At 38.9% G+C, this 20,812-nt stretch overlaps 1 protein-coding gene across 12 annotated transcripts in view; it reads right to left on the bottom strand.

Moving 5' to 3' along the window:
• The window catches only part of Dnm1l (dynamin 1 like), a 56,502-nt gene extending 38,018 nt beyond the window's left edge, over positions 1-18,484 (bottom strand). For 10 of the 12 annotated variants that reach the window (XM_059277781.1, XM_059277779.1, XM_059277775.1 and 7 more), the window contains exon 1: positions 18,200-18,416. In XM_059277781.1, the coding sequence (XP_059133764.1) occupies positions 18,200-18,301 (102 nt within the window). In that variant the 5' untranslated portion in view covers positions 18,302-18,416. Of the gene's footprint in view, positions 1-18,199 lie in introns of all 12 variants that reach the window. The other 2 variants (XM_059277783.1, XM_059277782.1) reach the window with 1 other exon arrangement.
• Between the last annotated feature and the right edge of the window lie 2,328 nt (positions 18,485-20,812).

Consider the following 20,812-nt stretch of genomic DNA (forward strand, 5'->3'; position numbering starts at 1 on the left):
CCCTAGTTCTAGGCTCCAGGGTCAGGGTGGGTTTCTTTGGCCAGCCCCTTTTCCCTACAGTATCCCCACTTGTTGAATGGGTCTTGAGTTCAATTACAGAGCCATTAGTTAACACCAAGATATGTGTGTTGCTACTGAACCTATAGAGTTACCTTGTTATGTTGGTCATTGTTATGGTTCATAGGCATCACAACTGGGTAGAACTGTTAGTTGCCCCTCTCCTCTGAAAAATTGTATTGGAGCCTTCTGGTACCATGAAAACTATGCCTTAGGGAGACAGTATTCAAATCAGTTTCAGGTCAGCAGTTCTGGGGCCCTGTTACTGGAGTACATGGTATCTTCAGCAATAGAGATTTACCTTCCACCTCTACAGGTGGGTAACCGAAGGCAACAGCAATAGGCTGTATGTTTTTGGAGACTCAGAAAGCCCTAGCCAACAACTGAAAGGAGGATTTCTCATATCTGGTATTGCAGTTATTGTGTGTGTGTGTGTGTGGGGGGGGTTGTTAGGTGGTCTCTGGTTCTTGGAGGGAGTGCCATCAGCACAGATGAGAAGTTCATTAAAAATGCATATGTAGTTATACACTGATTTGTTTTGGGTTTTAAATTTTTATTCTTAGATAAATAGTGAATAACATGATTCCTTGTGGCTTTTTCAGATATCCATATTGTTATTTTACCTCCCTCCTCCTATATTAACTTCCCTTCCATTCCCTATTTTCCCATCTCCACCATCAGATCACTTACATACCATTATTCCCTTTACCCTCTTCCTACTTTCTTCTACATTTATATACCTCTCCCTCCCTTTCCCATATCCCTATCAGATCACTTGTATGCTTACAGCTTTATGAGACATCCTTATTGTTATTTACCCTCTTCCTATCATCTTCTGTATTTACCTCCCTCCTCCTACCTCCCCCTTTTCCCATTTCCATGATCAGAATACTTGTACCCTGATAGTCCCCTCTCTATTGTTCTCCAATCTCACTATTGCAGCAATGGTACTGTTTTACTTTCCTAGTTTCTGTAGTAACTACAAGTTAGGTTACTCATATCTGAAGATTTCATGCTAGCCTCTGAAGACAGAGAACATGTAGCATTTGTATTTCTTGGTCTGGGGTTACCTCAATTAAAAAAAAAGTATGTTTATACACACACACACACACACACACACACACACACACACATACATTTGTTCCATTTACCTGCCAAGTTCATGATTTCATTTTTCTTTCCATAGTGTATATGTACCACATTTTCATTATCCATCCCTCAGTTGTACAATATTTAGATTGTTTTCATTTCCTAGCTACTGTGAATAAAGAGGCAATAAACATGGCTGAACAAGTATCTGTGGAGTATAATGTCAAGTCTACTGGGCACATGCCAAGGAGTGGTATAGTTGGATCATATGGTAGGTTTTAGATTTTGAGAATTCTCCAAACTGATTTCCACAGTGGCAATACCAGTTTGCAATCCCACCAACAGTGAATGAGGGTCCCCTCAATCCTTGTACCCACTTCAGTAACTGTTCTTGGTTGTACCATTGATCTTAGCTATTCTGATTAGGGTAAGATGATATTTAAAAGTTGTTTTGATTTTCATTTCTCTAATAACTAGGGACAATGAACATTTTTTTGAAATATGTCTTAGTCATTCTTTTTTCTTCTTTTGAGAACTCTCTATTCAGGTCCCAGACTCAGTTTTTGAATGGGTAATTTGTCTTTTGTTTGTTTCATTTCTTGGGTTTTTTTGACTTTATTTTTTTTGAGTTCTTTATATATTCTGGATATTAATCCTGTCTGATATATAGCTGGCAAAAATTCTCTTGATTCTGTGGGCTTTCTCTTCACTCACTTGACTGTTTCTTTAGCTGTGCAGAAGCTTTTTAGTTTCATGAGTTCCCACTTGTCAACTGTTGGCCTTAATTCCTGGGCAAATGGAGTCCCATTCAGGAAGTTCTTTCCGGTACCTATATTATGTAGGGTGCTGCCTATGTTTTCTTCTAGCAGTTTCAGTGTTTTAGGTTCCAAGTTTAGGTCTTTGGTCCATTTGGAGTTAATTTTTGTTAATTAGATATGAGTCTAATTTCATTTTTCTACATGTGGAATACAGTTTTCCCAGCACCATATTTTGAAGATGTTTTCATCTTTCCAGCATATGTTGTTGGCATCTCTGTCAAATATTAAGTGGCTGAAGTTATGTAGGCTCATGTGTGGGTCTTTAAATTTTGTTCCACTGGTGTACATGTCTAGTTTTGTGCCAATACCACATTGTTTTTACTACTATGGCGCTGTAATATATGTTAAGATCTGGAATTCCTCCAACATTGTGGTGTTTTGTTGTTGTTTGTTTGGTTTTTTTGTTTTGTTTGCTCAGGATTGTTTTAGCTATATTGGGTCTTTGGTGGTTCCATATGAATTTTAAGATAGTTTTATCTATTTCTGCTAAGAATGTGATGAGTATTTTGACTGGGATTACACTGAATCTGTAAATAGCTTTTGGTAGAATGGTCATTTTTACAAGGTTAATTCTACTAACCCATTGAGTATAGGATATCTTCCATTTTCTAGTGTCTTTATTTCTTCAGTGGTTTAATGTTTTCATTATAGAGGCCCTTTACTTCCTTGGTTGGATTTATTCTTTGAGGCTATTGTGTTCATGATCTCCTTCTTGGTATGTTTGTTGTTGGTATACAGAAAAGCTATTAATGTTGATTTTGTATCCTGCCATGTTGCTGAATTTGTTTATGGTTTCTAGAAGTTTTCTGGCAGAATTTTTGAGATCTCTAATCTATAGTATCGAGTCATCTGCAAATAGGGATACTTTTGACTTTTTCCTTTCCCTACCTGTATCCCTTTAATTTCTTTCTCTTGCTTTATTGTTCAGCTAGTATATGGGGCACAGCATTGAAAAGGAGTGGACATAGTAGATATCCTTGTTTTGTTCCTGACTTTGTGGGATTGCTTCAAACTATTCTCCATTTAGGAAGATGTTGGCTGTAGGTTTTTTATGTGTAGCTTCTACTGTGCTCCCTCTAGCCTTACATTCTCTAGGGCTTTTATTATGAAGGCATGTTGATTTTCTCAAAGGCTATTTCTGCATCTTTTGAAGGTGATCATGATTTTTGTCTATTAATCCATGTATATGATTTATTACTTTTCTTGACTTGTAAATGTTCACTACCCCTGCATCAGGGATAAAGCTAATTTGGTCAGGTGCACAGTCTTTTTTATCTGTATCCCATTTCAAATTATTTTATTATGTATTTCTAGTATATGTTCCTCAGGAATATTGGCCTGCAGTTTTCTTTTATTGTTGAATCTTTATGTGATTTGGGTATTAGAGTGATACCAGCTTTGTAGAAGGAATTTGGGAGTTCTCCTTCTGTTTCTTTGTTTTGAATAGTTTAAGAAATAAACTATTGGCTGTAGATCATTTTTGAAAGTCTAGTAGAATTCTGCTATGAATCCATCTGGCCCTGAAAAAAAGCTGGGAAGCTTTTCATTACTATTTCAATCTCTTCACTTGTTATGGGCTGTTGACTTCTTAGTTTAATTTTGGTGGATTCAATGAATCTAGAAAAAAATCAACCCTTTCATTTAGATTTCCCAGCTTCATGGAGTACAGGTTTTTAAAATATTTCCATAGAAAATTCTGAGTTTCTTTGGTATCTGTTATAATGTTTTCCTGTTCATTTCTGACTCAACAAATATGAGTCATTTCTTTCTTTCTTTTGGTTAGTTAGGCTAAGGGTTAGTCCATTTTGTTCATCTTCACAAAGAACCAGATCTTAGTTTCATTAAGTCTTTGTACTGTTTTATTTGTTTCAATTTCATTGATTTCAGCTCTGGTTTTTTATTATTTCTTGCTTTTGAATGGGTTTAATTTGTTCTTGTTTTTCTAATTTATTGAGTTGTATCATTAAGCCATTTATTTGTGCTCCTGTTGTGCAATATTAATTTAAAATGTGTTACATTTGTTTATGCTGCGGAACATCTGTTTTAATGAGGAAAAGATGTGTTGCATTCTTTCATGTTGCATTTGTTTAACTCTGTGAAGCTATGTTACTTTGCCTAAGACATCTGATTGGTCTAATAAAAAGCTGAATGGCCAATAGCCAGGCAAGAGAAAGGATAGGCAGGGTTGGCAGACAGAATAAAAAGGAGGAGAAATATGACAAGAAAAGATTGAGGAGCAAAACAGGAGGAGGAAATCAGGGGCCAGCCACCCAGCTACACAGTAAGACATGGACTAAGAAGTAAAGAAAGGTATACAGAAATAGAGAAAGTTAAAAGCCCAGAGGCAAAAGATAGACAAGATAATTTAAGAAAAACTGGCTAGAAATAAGCCAAGCTCAGGCCAGGCATTCATGGAAAAGAATAAACTTCCTCGTGTGTATTTATTTGTGAGCTGGGTAGTGGGCTCTCTAAGAAACAAAGAGCAAAGAGCCAAAAGAGCTTAAAAAAAAAAGTGCTCCTTCTGATTTTTTTAATGAGGCACTTAGAGCTATATACTTTCCGAATAGGGCTGCTTTCAGTTTGTCACAGGGTTATTGTTTTTGTTGTTCATTTTCACTTAGTTCTAGGAAGAATTTTATTTCTTTCTTGATTTTTATCTTTGACTCAATCATCATTTAGGTATCAGTTCCTTAATCTCTATGAATCTGAATATTTACTAGAGGTTTTTTTTTTTCCCTGTAAACTTTAAGGTTTTTTTGTTTGCTTGTTTTCGTTGTTGTTGTTTTTTTTTCGAGACAGGGTTTCTCTGTGTAGTTTTGGTGTCTGTCCTGGATCCCACTCTGTAGACCAGGCTGGCCTCGAACTCACAGAAATCCTCCCGGCTCTGCCTCCCAAGTGCTGGGGTTAAAGGCGTGAGTCACCACCACCTGGCAACTTTACGTTTTACTGCACTGTGTTGAGATAGGACACAAAGAGTGCTTTCAAACTTTTAAAATTTATATTTATTTGTTTTGGTCTAAAATAGAGTGGTCTATTTTACAAAAGTTTCTATGTGCTTCTGAGTAGAATGTATATTCTTTGGTGTTTGGGTAGAATATTATGTAGATGTCTGTAAAGTCCGTTTGATGCATGATGTCAATTAATGCTCATATTTCTGCCTATTTTTTATCCAGATGATCTGTCTACTGGAGAAAGTGGGGTCCTGAAGTCGTCTACTACAAATGGATTGATGTTAATCTATGTCTTTAAGTCCAGTAGTAGATTTTTATTTTAATTTTTTTAGTTTCTCAAGAAAGTGTTTCTCCGTGCTTCTCTATGGCTGTCCTGGAATTTGCTTAAGTAGACCAGTCTGGCCTCTAACTCATGGAGATCCACCTGCCTCTGCCTCCCGAAAGCTGAGATTAAAGGTGTGTGCCATCACCGCCTGGTCCAATAGTAGATTTCTAATAAAATTGGGCATCCCTGAGTTTGATGCATATATCTTTAAAATAATAATGTCTTCTTGGTTAACTGTTCCCTTGGTTAGAATGAGGTGTCCCTCTTTATCTCTTCGGATTAGTTCTAGTTTAAAGTCTCTTTTGTTTTATTTTAGCTTATAGTTACAGTACAGCATGAAGGGAAGTTCAGGCAGGAACTGAAGCCGAGGCCATGTAGAAACACTGCTTACTGGCTTGTCTCCCATGGTTTACTCAGTCAGCTTTCTTATACCACCCAGGATCACCTGCCCAGGGATGTCACCAGTGCCAATGAGTTGGGCCCTCCTACATCAAACATTAATTAAGAAAATGTCCTACAAGACTTTTCCAGAGGCCAATCTTAGGGAGGTATTTTCTCAATCCCTCTTCCCCTAGGTTTGTGTTAAGTTGACAAAAAAAAAAAATTATTTAAATTGATGCAATTTGTATGGGTGTACACAGACTTCAATAACTTATTAGCTTACTAGACCTACTTCACTTAAAATGTTACATTTATAGCGTATACAGATTTTGAGTACGATCTGGCTGCGTAAATAAGATGGAGCAAACTTACGTTTGCTATGAACTTTGCTACTTCAATACAGGGACACTAGTAAGTTGGCTTAAATTTGCATGCCTTCTGGCTTAAGGGCTTTCTGAATTTTTCAAATACACTGCAGAAAAGACAGCATCTTCAAGAAATGGTGCTGAGAAAACTGGTGTTCACATGTAGAAAAATGAAATGAGGCTCAAATCTATCATCATCTTGCACAAAAATTAACTAGAAATGGATCGAAGGCCTAAATGTGAAATCTGAAACGCTGAAACTGCTAGAAGAAAATATGAGCAGTGCCCTACAAGATCTAGGCATTAAAAAAAGAGTTTCTGAATAAGACTCCATTTGCCCAAGAATTAAGACCAGAAATTGACAAATGAGACCTCATAAAACTGAAAAGCTTCTGTACAGCAAAAGAAACAATCGTGTGAAGAGAAAACCCACAGAATGGGAGAGAATCTTGGTAGCTATACATCTGAAGAAGGCTTAAATATCCACAATATATAAATAACTAAATAAATAAAGTGTCAAAAAAAAAGACTCATTAAAAATTGGACAACAAAGCTGGGCAGTGGTGGCACACGCCTTTAGTCCTAGCACTCAGGAGGCAGAGGCAGGTGGATCTCTGTGAGTTCGTGGCCAGTCTGGTCTACAAAGTGAGTTAGTTCCAAGACAGCCAAGGCACACAGAGAAACCCTGTCTCAAATAAAGCAAAAAACGAACAAAACCCCCCAAAACAAGGACAAGAGATCGAAGATGCAGTTCTCCAAAGAGTAAATCAAAGTGGCTAAGAAAATGTTCATTATCCTTAAGACTGTATACGTACCACACTTTCATTATCACTTGAAGGGCATTTAGTTTGTTTCTATTTTCTAGCTATTGTGAGAAAGTGGCAATGAACATTGCTGACCAGGTATCTGTGTGTAGGATGTCAAGTCCTTTGGGCACATGCCAAGGAGTGTTACAGCTGGGTGGGACATACAGAAGATTTGTTTTTAGCTCTTTATAAGTTCTCCAAACTGAGTTTCACCAGTTTGCAATCTCACCAAGAGTGATTGAGGGTTCCCATTTCCCCACATCCTCTCCAGCCTTTGTTGTTTTGTTGATCTTAGGTATTCTGACTGGGGTCAGATGAAACCTCAAAATTAACTTAATTCATATTTTCCTAATCTTAAGGATGATGAACATTTTTTGAAATATTTCATAGTCACTTTGATTTACTGTTTGAAGGTAAATGGGTAGATCTAGAATATACTATACTGAGTGAGGTAAACCATACCCAAAAAGAAAAACATACTATGTTCTTTCTCATCAATGGTTCCTAGCGCCAGCTCTTCAGATTTGAGTATGTAATATGGAGTAACCATAGAAACCAAGAAAGTAAAAAAGGTAACATGGTTTGAGGTGGGGGAGAGTACAAAGGAGAATAGCAGGGTACAAATGATATGAAGGGGGAATGAGAAAAACGTGGGAGGTGTTAATTGGAGAGAAAGGTAGGAGTTCAATACAGAGGAAGGAGGAGGGACAAACAACATTAAGGATGTCTGGAAAAGCCATAAAGAATCATACTATTATTTATTTACATAAAATACATATAAGTGTACATATATATATATATAAAATTATGCTACTTGGGTTGATAATGCCACCCCAAGAGCCACAGACTACCTAATAAACAGCCCAGTACCAGTCATGAGAAACCCCCTTTTGAGTTGCCAGTCAGGGGAATCCAAGAGACTTCTAAAACAATATAAACTATTTTTGTTGCCCTTGGTGGACTCCCAGAGGACTAACTTGCGTAGAACAGGAAAGTGCTATGCAAGTTTCCCAGCGAAGGAAGCATCTAAAAGTCCTACCCAGACATGATGCTATGAACCACAATGATGAGAGGCAAGATATCCCTAAGGGTGAGGTAGTGGCACACATACCTTGGCAGTTACCAAAAGCTAATTTTACTGAAGAACCACTCAACAAGAAGGAAATCATGCCTGGTACAGGAGACCTGCTCAATTACTTGGGGCTACCAAGGTCATGGATCTTATAGGAGAACCTATTACCACTACTTTACTCAACTAGCATAATTCCTAACTTCATTAAAAAAATACTGATCCTTGTGCCCACAGATAAGTGTAAATCTCCATCCCTCATCAAAGAAACTTCTCTTTGCAACATACCAAGACAGTACAGAAAACCACAAAATGCAGAACAATTGATTGTGGGGTGCCCACCCCTAAGGGACACATCTACAACACAACTCCTACATCTAAGCCTCAGGAAGCACCACAGAAGAGGGGGCAGAAAGACTGTAAAAGGCAGATAACCAGAACATCTGCTATGAGATTCTGTCCCTAAGAAATGACAGGAGAGCTAAACCCATGATAGGTCCACATTATGAATGCCTAAATAAGACCTGAACAAGTACACCACCAACAGACATACTAACATGGAATGTGGAGACCCACAGAGGTTTCCTAGTGAGATCTGAGCTTGCTTTACCCAGCAGGGCTGTATAGGGGAATGACTGGACCATGGGTGTGGTTGCCAGGTGTTTGGAAGGGTCTACACTTGGCTGTGTGGCATGCTTTGATCTAGCAAGGGGAAGGTCTTTTGCCCCACCCCTTGGCACTGTTATAAAAATCCCCTTTGAAGAAACAGAAGGGGCCAGTGGATTTTGATCCAGGTCCTCCTGAAGCTATCCTGTGTTTCTGTCTGTCTCTTCTCTGCTATCTTTCTATCTAAAAGTTTCTTATTCCTCTCTCCTCCTCATAGGAACCCTTTAAATGGTGGGAGCTGGCCTCCCACAGATGGTGCCCTTAACAGGGACATATAGGTTCAGGGACCTCCACAATGGATGGAGGAAATCTCACAGGGTCCCACCCCTAGATAAAGAACTACACAAGCAACCAAGGATTGCTGAGAGTGGGACAGTCTTCCTCAGGACTGAGCCCCTAACTGGTTATCTTCTGAAATTATATACATACAAGCAACACTAGATGAACTAAACATATTGTATTTACATTTGTGTGTGTGTGTTAACAATAACAATTAAAAAAGAGGCCATAAATTTGAAAGGTGGGAGAAATGGGAGAGGTTGGAGGGGGTAAAGGAAAGGGAGAAAATGACAATTATATTTTAACTTCAAAAAAATAAAAGTAAAGTGTATCTCAAAGCCAGGTGGTGGTGGTGTATGCCTTTAATCTCAGCACTTGGAAGGCAGAAGCAGGTGGAGCTCTTTGAGTTTGAGGCTAGCCTGGTCTACAGAGTTCCAAGACAGCCGACAGCCAGGGCTACACAGAGAAACCTTGTCTCTGAACAAAACAAAACAAAGAAACAATGTATCTCGGGGTACTTACCTACAATGCAAAAATGCCTGTGTTTTATAAGTCTCCCCAAAATGTCCTCATTTCCCTCAAAATGTATAGTCATTTTAATCAGTAGTAACTGATAACATTTATTGAACATAGCACATAATAATTACCATTTTACATGATTAACATCATTTGATTTGAGTACCTTTATAAAACTGCTATTAGGTCTCATTTTGTCAACTGAATTTTTAAAACGGCAGCCAAACAAAAGGTACACACTTGTGATCTCAGTACTTAGGCGGCCAAAGCAAAAGGATTGCAAGTTCTAAGCTAGTATAGGTCCCAAAGTGAGATTACCACTCCCAATTCCCCCCAAATTAAATAAAAATTATGAACATATTTAGATAACAAAACACAACTGAACCATAACCAAAGTGTTCATCTTTTCTGCTTTTTTATATAGGTGCAGAAACAAAATATTTCATTGCCCTAATTACACTATAAAAAAGAGGAAACACATAAATGGTTATGAATGCTGTGCATTACAACTAGTAACAAAGGGAGCAGTGGCTAAGTACTCTAGGCCCATTAAGGCAGGCATTATTTTACATCCATGGAGTTTTTGGTTTTCTTTTCCCTTTTCTTTAGTTTTATTGATTGTTTCTTTTAAAAGAGTCCAGTCAACTACCCACCAATTTTTAAACACAATTAACTCATTTCTTGTTAATGTATATGTCAACACATGCAGATCAAACAAAACATGTCTACGAGTTTCTGTTCCTTCTTTTCTTCTCTAGACTTGAAATTGTAAATAAAATCAGCTTCTTCAACAACTGGCCACATTAAGAGCTTGTTTTCTGCTAGTGACTTAAAACTATGCTCATACCTTTTCCAGAAAGTCTGTAGGATAGCTATCATAGAAAAGTTCTAAAACAACAAAGTTACAGCTGTTATGCTCTGAAAATAGAACTTACTGCAACTCTTTCATTTCCACCTCCAAAGCTGATTTAGCATTTAGGTTATGACCTGTGTGCCAGATCTCACAGCCATTCTGTAGCTTCTTTAAAATTATACTGTAATGAAATTTACTGTGCCTTCAATTCAATTCTTAGATATGCTCTTTCACTGAAAATGTAATAACAGTTTCAGTTCTTTTCTCCAATAACTAACACCAGTTCATCCATGACACATTAACCAAGGCTGAGCCAGTCACTTTTTAATGGAGATGAGGTCTCACTATGTAGTCCTGGCTAGCCCTGAACTCAGAGATCCTCCTGCTGCTGCCTCCCGAGTGCTGGGATCAAAGGCATGTGCCACCACGCCAATTCATTCAACTTTTTAATTCATAAGTTTATATTTTTCATTACATACAACAGACTCTTAAATTCCTGGTATTAATGTAACTGATAACAATCCATTTCTTTAATTTTTCATTTTACTTAGAAGTACTTTCCTTAATATCTATTTTGCTTAAATATTTCTCATAGACTTCTTAGAAATATTCTCATCAATTTGCCAGTTAAACTGACAGGCTTTTTTCCTTACAGCTATACCACTCTACCTAAGAACAAAATATAACCTGTGGCATTAACATACTCTTTTTACACTGAATAACTAATGCACACATAGCTCAAAATATTAAACACGTCAACTCCCATAGTCCAGGCTTTCTATGATGTTATACTCCTAACAGTTATTAAAGAATTTTTATTGACTATGGAATTCTGGATCATAAGAAATTCAGATATCTGATAAGGCCAAATTTATATCTACAAACCCACCCCCCTCCACAGAGCTAGAGCATAACTCACATTTAGACTGTGTATTTGGCATGTTTAAAGTCCTGAGTTCAAGCCTCAAGGTCTCACTATAAGAATACAGCCCCACCCCACTTTTCCAGAAAAGCATAATGCAGCCATGAGTATACAAACAAGCTGTCTAATGAACTTCACACAAGTAGGAAACAAAAAACCCATTGTGACAAATTAGAATCAAATTGTCAAAAAGCAGACAAACAACATCAACAACTCAGAGAAATGACTCACTCATCACCTACAAGTTTCCTCAGTAGGATTAATAATGGATATAACAGACTTTCCATCAAAGATAATCAATAGGATGGTTCAAGGTGCTAAAAGAAAAACTATCAACCAGAGGTGGTGCTACCTATCATCCCAGCACTCATGCAGTTGATTCAGTATTGACAATTCAAAGCCAAACTGAGCTACAGAATTAGATTTGACTCAAAAGAGAGAGTGTGTATGCAATATTCCCCAAAGCAAACTGCAGACTCTGTCAAATCCAAACAATTTTAGTTACAGAAATGGGAAAGCTAATACTAACATTCATATGGATTGTCAATGGACCCCATATAACCAAACAATCTAGAAATAAGAGCAAAGTAATCAGAAGTGTGGTAAGGGCCTAAGAGTAGAAATATGAAATAGACCAATACATCTATGGTTAACTGATTTTGAAAAATGCCAATACTATGCAATGAACAGAAGATTAACTCTTTAAGCAAAAGGAACTCAGTCAAGTAAATAGGCATATGAAAAAGATAAAGCTGTGCCCCCATCACAAAAATTTTCTGAAAATAGATTATTAAAAACCCAAATATGCAAGCTAAAACATTAAAAGAAAACATAATAAACCTCTATGTCCTGGAATTTAGCAACATGTTAGAAGTCTAACCAACAAAGAAAAAGATCAATTTTATCAAGATCAAAAACTTCTGTGCATTGAAGGACATTAATCAGTGTGAAATGGCAATCTCCTGGGAAGAAGAGAGTATTTATAAGCACATCGTTAAGGTCCTAGTATTCAATTTATAAAGAACTCTAACAATTCAACAATAAAAGGACAACTCCAACAAGCACATAAACATGTTTAAGATTAGTTACTAAGGAAAGGTAAAGTAAATCAACAATGGCACAGTGCACACACATTATTAGGATGGCTCAAAGACAGATACATACTGAGGACAGAAAAACTGTAGCCTTCCTGCTGCTAGTGGCAATTTTTAAACGGTGCAGCCACTGTGAAGTTTTATGCACCATAATTTCAATCCTAGCTATATACGAAGAACTGAGAACTGGCCTGTACATAAACGGTTAGAGCACCACTATTTAGAGTAGCAGAAACACCCCAAGTGCCCATCGGGGTGAATAAATAACAAACTGTCATTTATCCATGTATTGAAATATTATTTAACCTTTAAAAGGAATGAAATACTGATACATACTACAACATGAAAAAAACCAAGCTAAGTGAAAGAAGCCAGACATAAATGATCATATTCTGTATTCTATTTCCATACAATATCCAGAATAAGTAAATCTAGAGAATAAAGTAGAACAACATTTGCGTAAAGAGAAATGGGGAGCAACTACTTAAGGACTAGAGTTTTCTTTTGCAATACAATGTTTTGGACACAGAAGTGGCATATTTACATTAAGAATGTGCTAACTGCCACTAAATTGTCTCTTTAAAATGATTAATTTGAACACAGTAAGGTGAAACACTCCAGTAATCCCAAACTCAGGAGTCAGAGGCAGATGCACTACCATAAAGTTCCAGGCCAGCCTGAACTAAACAGCAAGACCTTGTCTCAGAAACACAAAACAAAATGAAGAAAACAAATTAAACATAATTGTTACTATATGATCTGCTGGGGATGTCTTTCTGTATGCTGTGAATGTGTTGCTCTGATTGATTGATAAATAAAATGCTGATTGGCCAGTAGCCAGGCAGGAAGTATAGTATAGGCGGGATAAGCAGAGAGGAGAATGCTGGGAAGTGGAAGGCTGAGTCAGGAGACACGGCCAGCTGCCACCACGAGAAGTAAGATGTAAAGTACCAGTAAGCCACAAGCCACATGGCAACTTACAGATTGATAGAAATGGGTTAATTTAAGATATAAGAATTAGATAGCAAGAAGCCTGCCACGGCCATACAGTTTATAAGTAATATAAGTCTCTGTATGTTTACTTGGGTCTGAGTGGCTGCAAGCCCCAGTGGGACTGGAGAAATCTCCAGCTACAATGATCCAACAAAACTATTCCTAGTATCAAGGGAACTGAAAGCACTGTTCCCACAAAAATTGGCAAATAAATATTTACAGCAAGCAAAATTATTTCTACTAGAAAAAACATAGTAACAAACAGTATCTATCAAGGATATTCAACGTATACTAATACACACCGCAAAAATGTATAATCCTAAAAGGCATGCTGAGTGGATAAACAAGGTATAGTAAATCTATAGACGAATATTATTCAACCAAAAAGGGAGGAGGGAGAGAGAGAGGGAGAGAGGGAGAGAGAGAGAAAACAGATTAAATATCTTTAATCTGAAAAACTTGGGTAAAAAGGAAGCATTTCAAATTTGGGAGTCTTAGAATTTTAGAATATTTGCATGTGTATAACGAGGTATCTTAAGAGATGAGATATAAATCCAGACACAGTTCATTTATGCTTCATGTTTATCAATACACTAATGTGCCTGTGGTTTTCTTTTAAAGATCTATGTTTATTTATATGTATATTGCATATGTGTAAGAGTGATGTCTTCATCCAATGAAGCCAGAAAGAGGGTGCTGGATCCTCTAGAACTGGAGTTAAAGGCAGCTGTGAGATACCTGTTGTGCAAGAACAGCAAGCACTCTTAACCACTTGGCCATCTCTTGTAACTTGTGCCTATATTTTAACCACAATCTATTTGTCATATGGTTAAATACGGAATTTTATACTTGTGGCATCATGCCAGCACTACAATTTTTGGATACTGGAGCACCTGAGACTGTTTTGCAGTAAAGATATTCAACTTACACTAGTACATACCACAATAGGCATTCTGGGTAAATGAAACTAAATACAAAAGACCATATCACAGGACTCTATTTATATGAAATGTCTACACTGGGCAACATCTATAGACAAAAAGTAGATTAGTGCTTATCAGGATTTAGGGGAAGGTAAAAGGAAAGAGTGGATCCTTAAGGGGTAAAGGCTTTCTTTATGGGGCAATACAAAGGTTTCAGTTTGTTTTATTCTGCTGTGATAAAAACATAATGACCAAAAGCAACTTGGGGAGGAAAGGGCTTATTTTATCTTGTAGGTTATAGTCCATCATGAAGAGAAGTCAGGGAAGGAACTCAAAGAGGATCCCAGAGACAGGAACTGAAGCAGAAACCATGGAAGAAAACTGCTTCCTGGCTTGCTCACCATAACTCACTCAGCTTGCTTTTTCATAGAACACAGGACCACCTGCCCAGGAGTGGTACTACCTACAATGGGCTGGAACTTCCCACATACATCGTTTAATCAAGAAATGCTCTAAAGACTCACTCACAGCCCAATCTGATAGCAGCATTTTCTCAATTGTGGTTCCCTCTTCCTGAATAACTCTAGCTCATGTCAAGAAAACTAGCCAGCACAGCAAAGTTAGGAATCAAATACTATTGATAACTTCACAACTCCATGTCTATACAAGTCACCAAATTTGTTCTTCACCATGACTTTACGGTGTATAAATATCTCAATTTTCTAAATGTTAAACTTTTTAAGTTAGTTTACAAACTGATTGTGAAAATCCTTTTAGATTTGTCCTGATCATTGAAGGAATGCTGAAATTACTGAACTAAAAGGCAAAGAAAAATTTACCACAAGCTACACTAAGCCACAGCCTCAGTTTGATTTCATCTGCACTGTGATGCCAGCACTGAACGGTAGAGGTTTGGATTATACACCTATAGGCCTGCCTTTTCTGATTCTCAGCTTAAAAAAATAGTGATTAAATTTCTCAAGTTGAGGCACAAAAGTTGTTTTTAATCTTAGCCTTCTTTTCCACCTGCAAAATACAACATGGTCCAAAAAGTATCAATATTCTCTCTTCCCATTTGCTTTTCTTTCCATGCAGACTATCTTAGAAATCAGAAAGTATTAGCTGAGAAATAAAGAATGAATGGCTGGTACTTCTAAAAACAATTCCTTCTCCCCAACTCTTTTAACTCATGACCCCAGGGAAGTGTGCTTATGAGTTGACAAAGGCTTTCAAGAATAGTGCCACATGGCGGCACAGGCCTTTCATCCCAATATTCAGGAAGCAGAGGCAGGCAGATCTCTGTGAGTAGAAGGCCAGCCTGGTCTACATGGTGAGTTCTAGGCCAGCCACAGATAAATAGTAAGACATTATCTCAAGACAAAAAAACAAAAAGAAAAAAAGAAAAGAAGGAAAATAAAATGAATGCCACTCAAATCAGTATTACTGAATGGCAGTGTGCTCTTAAGCTTAGAAAACTCCAACATGTAGGGAGAGGGTTCAGGAAATTTGTTTTCAAAGTGATTTTCATATACTGCTATTTGCGAATCACTCAACAGAAAAGAACCAACAGCAATTTTTTTTCTTTTTTTAAAACATATTGCTGGGTGGTGGTGGCAGCGGAGGCACACACCTTTAATACCAGCACTTGGGAGGCAGAGGCAGGCGGATCTCTGTGAGTTCCAGGCCAGCCTGGTCTACAGAGCAAGTTTCAGGACAGGCTCCAAAGCTACACAAAGAAACCTTGTCTCAAAAAACAAAACAAAACAAATTTATTATGTATACAGAATCCTGCCTGTCTGTATGCCCATACACCAGAAGAGGGCACCAGATCTCATTATAGATGGTTGTGAGCCACCAGGTGGTTGCTGGGAATTGAACTCAAGATCTCTGGAAGAGAAGCCAGTGCTCTTAACCTCTGAGCCATCTCTCCAGCCCCTGACAGTAATTTAATAGGGAAGACAGAGAAACTTCCTGTTTTACAAAAACAGAAAATACAAGTTGAGTATTGATATGTATGTGCATGTTTGGAATTCATTCACTGTCCACTACTCCATTAAATAAGAATGTGAACTATGTGCTGTATTTTTGTTCTACATCATCAGAATAAAATGGCAAAGATTTAGTGTTAGACATGGGGAATTAAAGGTTCTAGACTCTACTTCTTTTGTACTTGAATAAAAAAAAGAACTAAAATTTAGATACTAAGGAATTGGACAGAGGAAAAAAAACTGTCAAGTCAAAAATCAATCCTTTGAAAATTTCTAACATTAACACAGAGAAGTGGCATGTAAGTGTCACCACTGGGATGAATTTCAAAGGCCTTGCTTCTTCCCTCACTACCCATCTACTGAAGAAAGAAAAAACATCTTGATTTTAAAGTCTTTACACTGATTCATTATATCCTTGATTCTTTTACTGAATCATAGTTAAAATGCACTAGAAAATCTCTTTAAAGTATATGTAAAGTTTCTGCTCTGAAGCTACAAAACAATTCTCAATTGTTATGAAAAAATATTTAACTATGTCATCTTTTCCAATTTTATTTACAAAAACTAGTTTTTATTATAAAAGTCCCAGTGTTTCAAAATACTATCTCAGGGGCTTTAGAGATGCCTTAGAGGTCAAGAGCACTTGTTGCTCTTGCAGAGGACCCGACCCAAGTTCAGTTCCTAGCATGCACACGGCAGCTCACGACCATCTGTGTTGTCAATTCCAAGGGATCCACTGCCCCCCTTCTAGCTTCCACAGGAATTAGCAAGTATGAGATGATACATACATGCAAACAAACACTCATACACATAACATAAAAATAACTTAAAAAAGAAATATCTCAGAGGGAGGGGAAACTGTGGCCAGGATGTTAAATAATACTGTTTATGGTATACTTGATGACTCAACCTCCAGTCAAGGCCAACCTCAAGTGCTGGAATATGCAGACACGATTGACAGAACAGAATCTATACTAACCCTGTTAAGAGAACAAGCAAATGGTCTGAAAATTATCTCTACTGCTTTATTAAAGCCCAAATAAAAAATAATAAACTACAGAAGGGTTTGAAGTATATAGATATCTTCTGATCTATTTCTTCTCGTAATATTGATACACTTTTTGTAGTAAGATGTAGTGATGCAACCCATGGAATATGGAGAAATCATCATCTCAGAAGAGAACACTATTAACTATTACATGGAAGCACTTAAAAATCTGTATTATAAAGGGGCTGGAGACATGGCTCAGAGGTTAAGAGCAAAGGCTGCCCTTCCAGAGGACTCGGGTTCAATCCCAGCACCCACATGGCAGCTTTACAACCGTCTATAACTCCAGTTCCAGCACCAAGCAAAACATCCACATACATAAAATTAAAAAAATAAATAAATCTGGGAGTGGTGGCTTGTCGGTCAAAGGAGCTGAGGCAGCTGGACTGCAGTTTCAGCCAATTCAGGATACTTGGTGAATTCTTAGCAACCTTGAAATACAGGACTTGTCTCAACTCCTCTTGCCCCAAAGTTCTGTTACTCCTTTTCAGTCCGAAGCAAGCGTTAAAAAGCAAGCAAGAAGGAAACTCACACATCTCTGTCACTCTAGAGAGTTATTACTTCAATATTCTTTCCACGTAAAAACAAACAAAAAAACTGACTCATCCACATGAAAAGGCCGGAGAACCTTATGCCAACTTTGGGTCACAGCCACAAAACTATAAACACCGAAGTCATGGAGTAGTACACGAAGAACTTGGCGCTCCTTCCTAACCTCAGAACTCCAACTACACACAGGATGTTTCTAATCTTTTTACGCCGTAATGCTCCGGGGGCCGCCGACTCACCACTGGCTTTCCGCCCCCTGGCCCCACGGCGATTCCAGAGCCTATCGCGTCCTCAGCCGCCGGAAGGAAGCGACCGCCGCTCACACGCCCTCCCGCGCGTCCCCCGAGTGCCCTTGGGCCAAGCCGCGCCCGGCCGCAGGCTGCAGGGCCACTCGGCCCGCTGAGCGCCCGAGATCGGAGGGGAGCACCAAGGGCGGCCGGCCTCCTTCCCGCTGACACCCGCAGGCCTTCGGCCGGGCCAGGCCTCGGCATCGCGGCCTCATCTCACCTGCGTTCCCACCACGACGATCTGAGGCAGCTGGATGATGTCGGCGCCCACCGTATTGAAGACGTCCTGCAGTTTATTGATGACCGGGATTAGCGCCTCCATGACTCGGAAAACACGGGACCCCGACCCAGCAGGCCACTGCAATGAATGGGGATGGGGCCCACAGCCCGCTGGCTTCCTCTTCTCCTCCGCCCTCTCCTCGGGAGCCCGCACCCATTGGGCCAGGCCGCCACCTCCCAGCCCGCTCCCGGCAGGCCATGCGCCACGCCGGAGGTGGGGACGCAAAGACTGCCGGGAGATGTAGTTCAGGCTGAGTGGAACGCGGAGGCCTATTCCAGAATATTTCGACCTTCCGGAGCCTGGAGGATAAGGAGGCTGCGACAACGATGTTGAATCTTCTCTAGTCAATACGCTAGGGAACAGCTAGATGCATAGTGATTGTTAAAGTGTTCGGTATGAGTATGCCTCCGGGAGTCGGAGCACACACCTGTCGGGGCACACACCTGTAAACTAGCCCTGGGAGACTAGGCAAGAGGATTACGTAGTGAAATCCTGTTTTAAAAAGAAAAACATGGAGTCTATTCATAACGGATGTCATTTCCTTATGAGAACACTTTATGAGGAGCAATCAAGGACACTTTAGTAAAATTTAAAGAATGTCTCTGGACATTTCCACTGCCCCAGTCTACCCTCCAACTGGATGACTAGCGTGGCTCTCAGCTTGTGGCGGATAAGTTCCTTTTTGCAGAGGGTGCTGGTTTTGCAGAGTTATGTATCTCGTTAAAGTTCTGAGAGTGAATGATGAGTCTTCAGCCTTAAACCACACACACCAGCTGGGCAGTGGTGGCGCACGCCTTTAATTCCCAGCGCTTGGCTGGCAGAGGCAGGGGAGGCAGAGGCAGGCAGATCTCAGTGAGTTCGAGGCCAGCCTGGTCTACAAAGCGAGTCAGGACTGTTACACAGAGAAACCGTGTCTCAAAAAAATCAAAACACACACACACACACACACACACACACACACACACACACACACACACACCATACATCCGTACCACATACATCACCTAAGGCTCAAGATATATCGCAGAAAGAATTTAAGAGACCAAGGATAGCAAGAGTCATGAAACAGCTGCTATCTATTTCTGAAGCTGCTATTGCAGCCATTAATACATAGCCCCTATAGATACCTGCACAGCTATCATGGATATAGGAGATGCCCATGAAGCCCCATCCTTTATTAAAGAGCAGTGACTTTCATGTTTGCTGGGATAGGGGGTTATTTTCCCCAATAGTGTATCCACTGGGGCCAATAAGTAGTAGGAAGAAAAGGGGGCCCCAGAAAGAAAGGGGGGATATCAGAGGGTTATGGGGGGTATCAATATAGTCATATATACTGGATTTATGTATGAGATTGTCAAACATATAGAAAAAGGTGGCTCAGAGCTGTAGCTTTTAGGTGTGTCTCTAAATTTCTAATACGAGATCTCTCCAATTTTTTAATGTAGTCATTTAATTCTATGAACTTGCCTCTTAGACCTGTCTTGTGTTTTGTAGGTTTGAGTATGTTGTGTTTTCATTTCCATTCCTTTCTAAAAAGTTTTTCATTTCCTTTTTGGTTCTTGATTTCAATTTGGTTCTTTTTTGGTTTGAACCCATTTTTTATTCAGTAGTAAACTACTTAGTTTCCATGAGTTCTTAAGCTTTCTGTTATTGTTGATACCCAGTTTTAATCTATAGTTGTCAGATAAAATGCTGGGTGTTATTTTAATTTTCTTGCATCTGCTGAGATTTGCTTTGTGTCTAAGTATGTGGTGAATTTTGTAGAAAGTTCTGTGAGGTACTGGGAAGAAAGTATATTCTTTTGTGTTTGGTTGTAATTCTTTGTAGATGTCTGTTAGGTCCATTTGATATATGACATTCGTTATTTAAGTCCAGCACTTCTCTGTTTAGCTTTTGTCTGGATGACCTATCATTGGCAAGAGAGGGGTATTGCAGTCACCCACTATCACTGTGTAACTATAAATATGGGATTTAGCTGTAGTAATGTTGCTTTTATGAACATGAGTGCTCTTGTATTGTGCACAAATGTTTAGAACTGTAATATCTTCTTGGAAGATTGTTGTGGAATATTTGTTTAACTAAGCAAAAATGTGTTGCATTTGTTTAACTATGTAAAGATGTGTTGCATTCATTCAATCATGTATGTAAAGATGTGTTGCTGTTTTACCTTGCCTGCCTAAGGCACCTGATTGGTCTAATAAAAAAGTTGAATGACCAATAGCATGGGAGGAGGTATGGGTGGGTCTTCCAGGCAGGGAGAGTAAGTAGAAAGAGGAATTTAGTCTTGAGGAAAATAGAGAAGAAGACACCAGGGAGACATGAGTTGGGGGGTGGGTGTGTGGAGGTGTGGGGGTGCAGCCAGCCAAGGAAGAAGCAGGAAAGTAGGACATACAGAATGAAAGAAAGGTAAAAAGCTCTGAGGCAAAACATAGATGAATAGAAACAGGTTACATTTAATTAAAAGAGCTAGTGGGACAAACCTAAGCTAAAGTCAAGCATTCACAATTAATAATAAGTCCCTGTGTCTTTATTTGGGAGCTGGTTGGTGGCCCA

Source organism: Peromyscus eremicus, chromosome 12 (assembly GCF_949786415.1).
Source record: "Peromyscus eremicus chromosome 12, PerEre_H2_v1, whole genome shotgun sequence".
Taxonomy (NCBI): Eukaryota; Metazoa; Chordata; class Mammalia; order Rodentia; family Cricetidae; genus Peromyscus; species Peromyscus eremicus.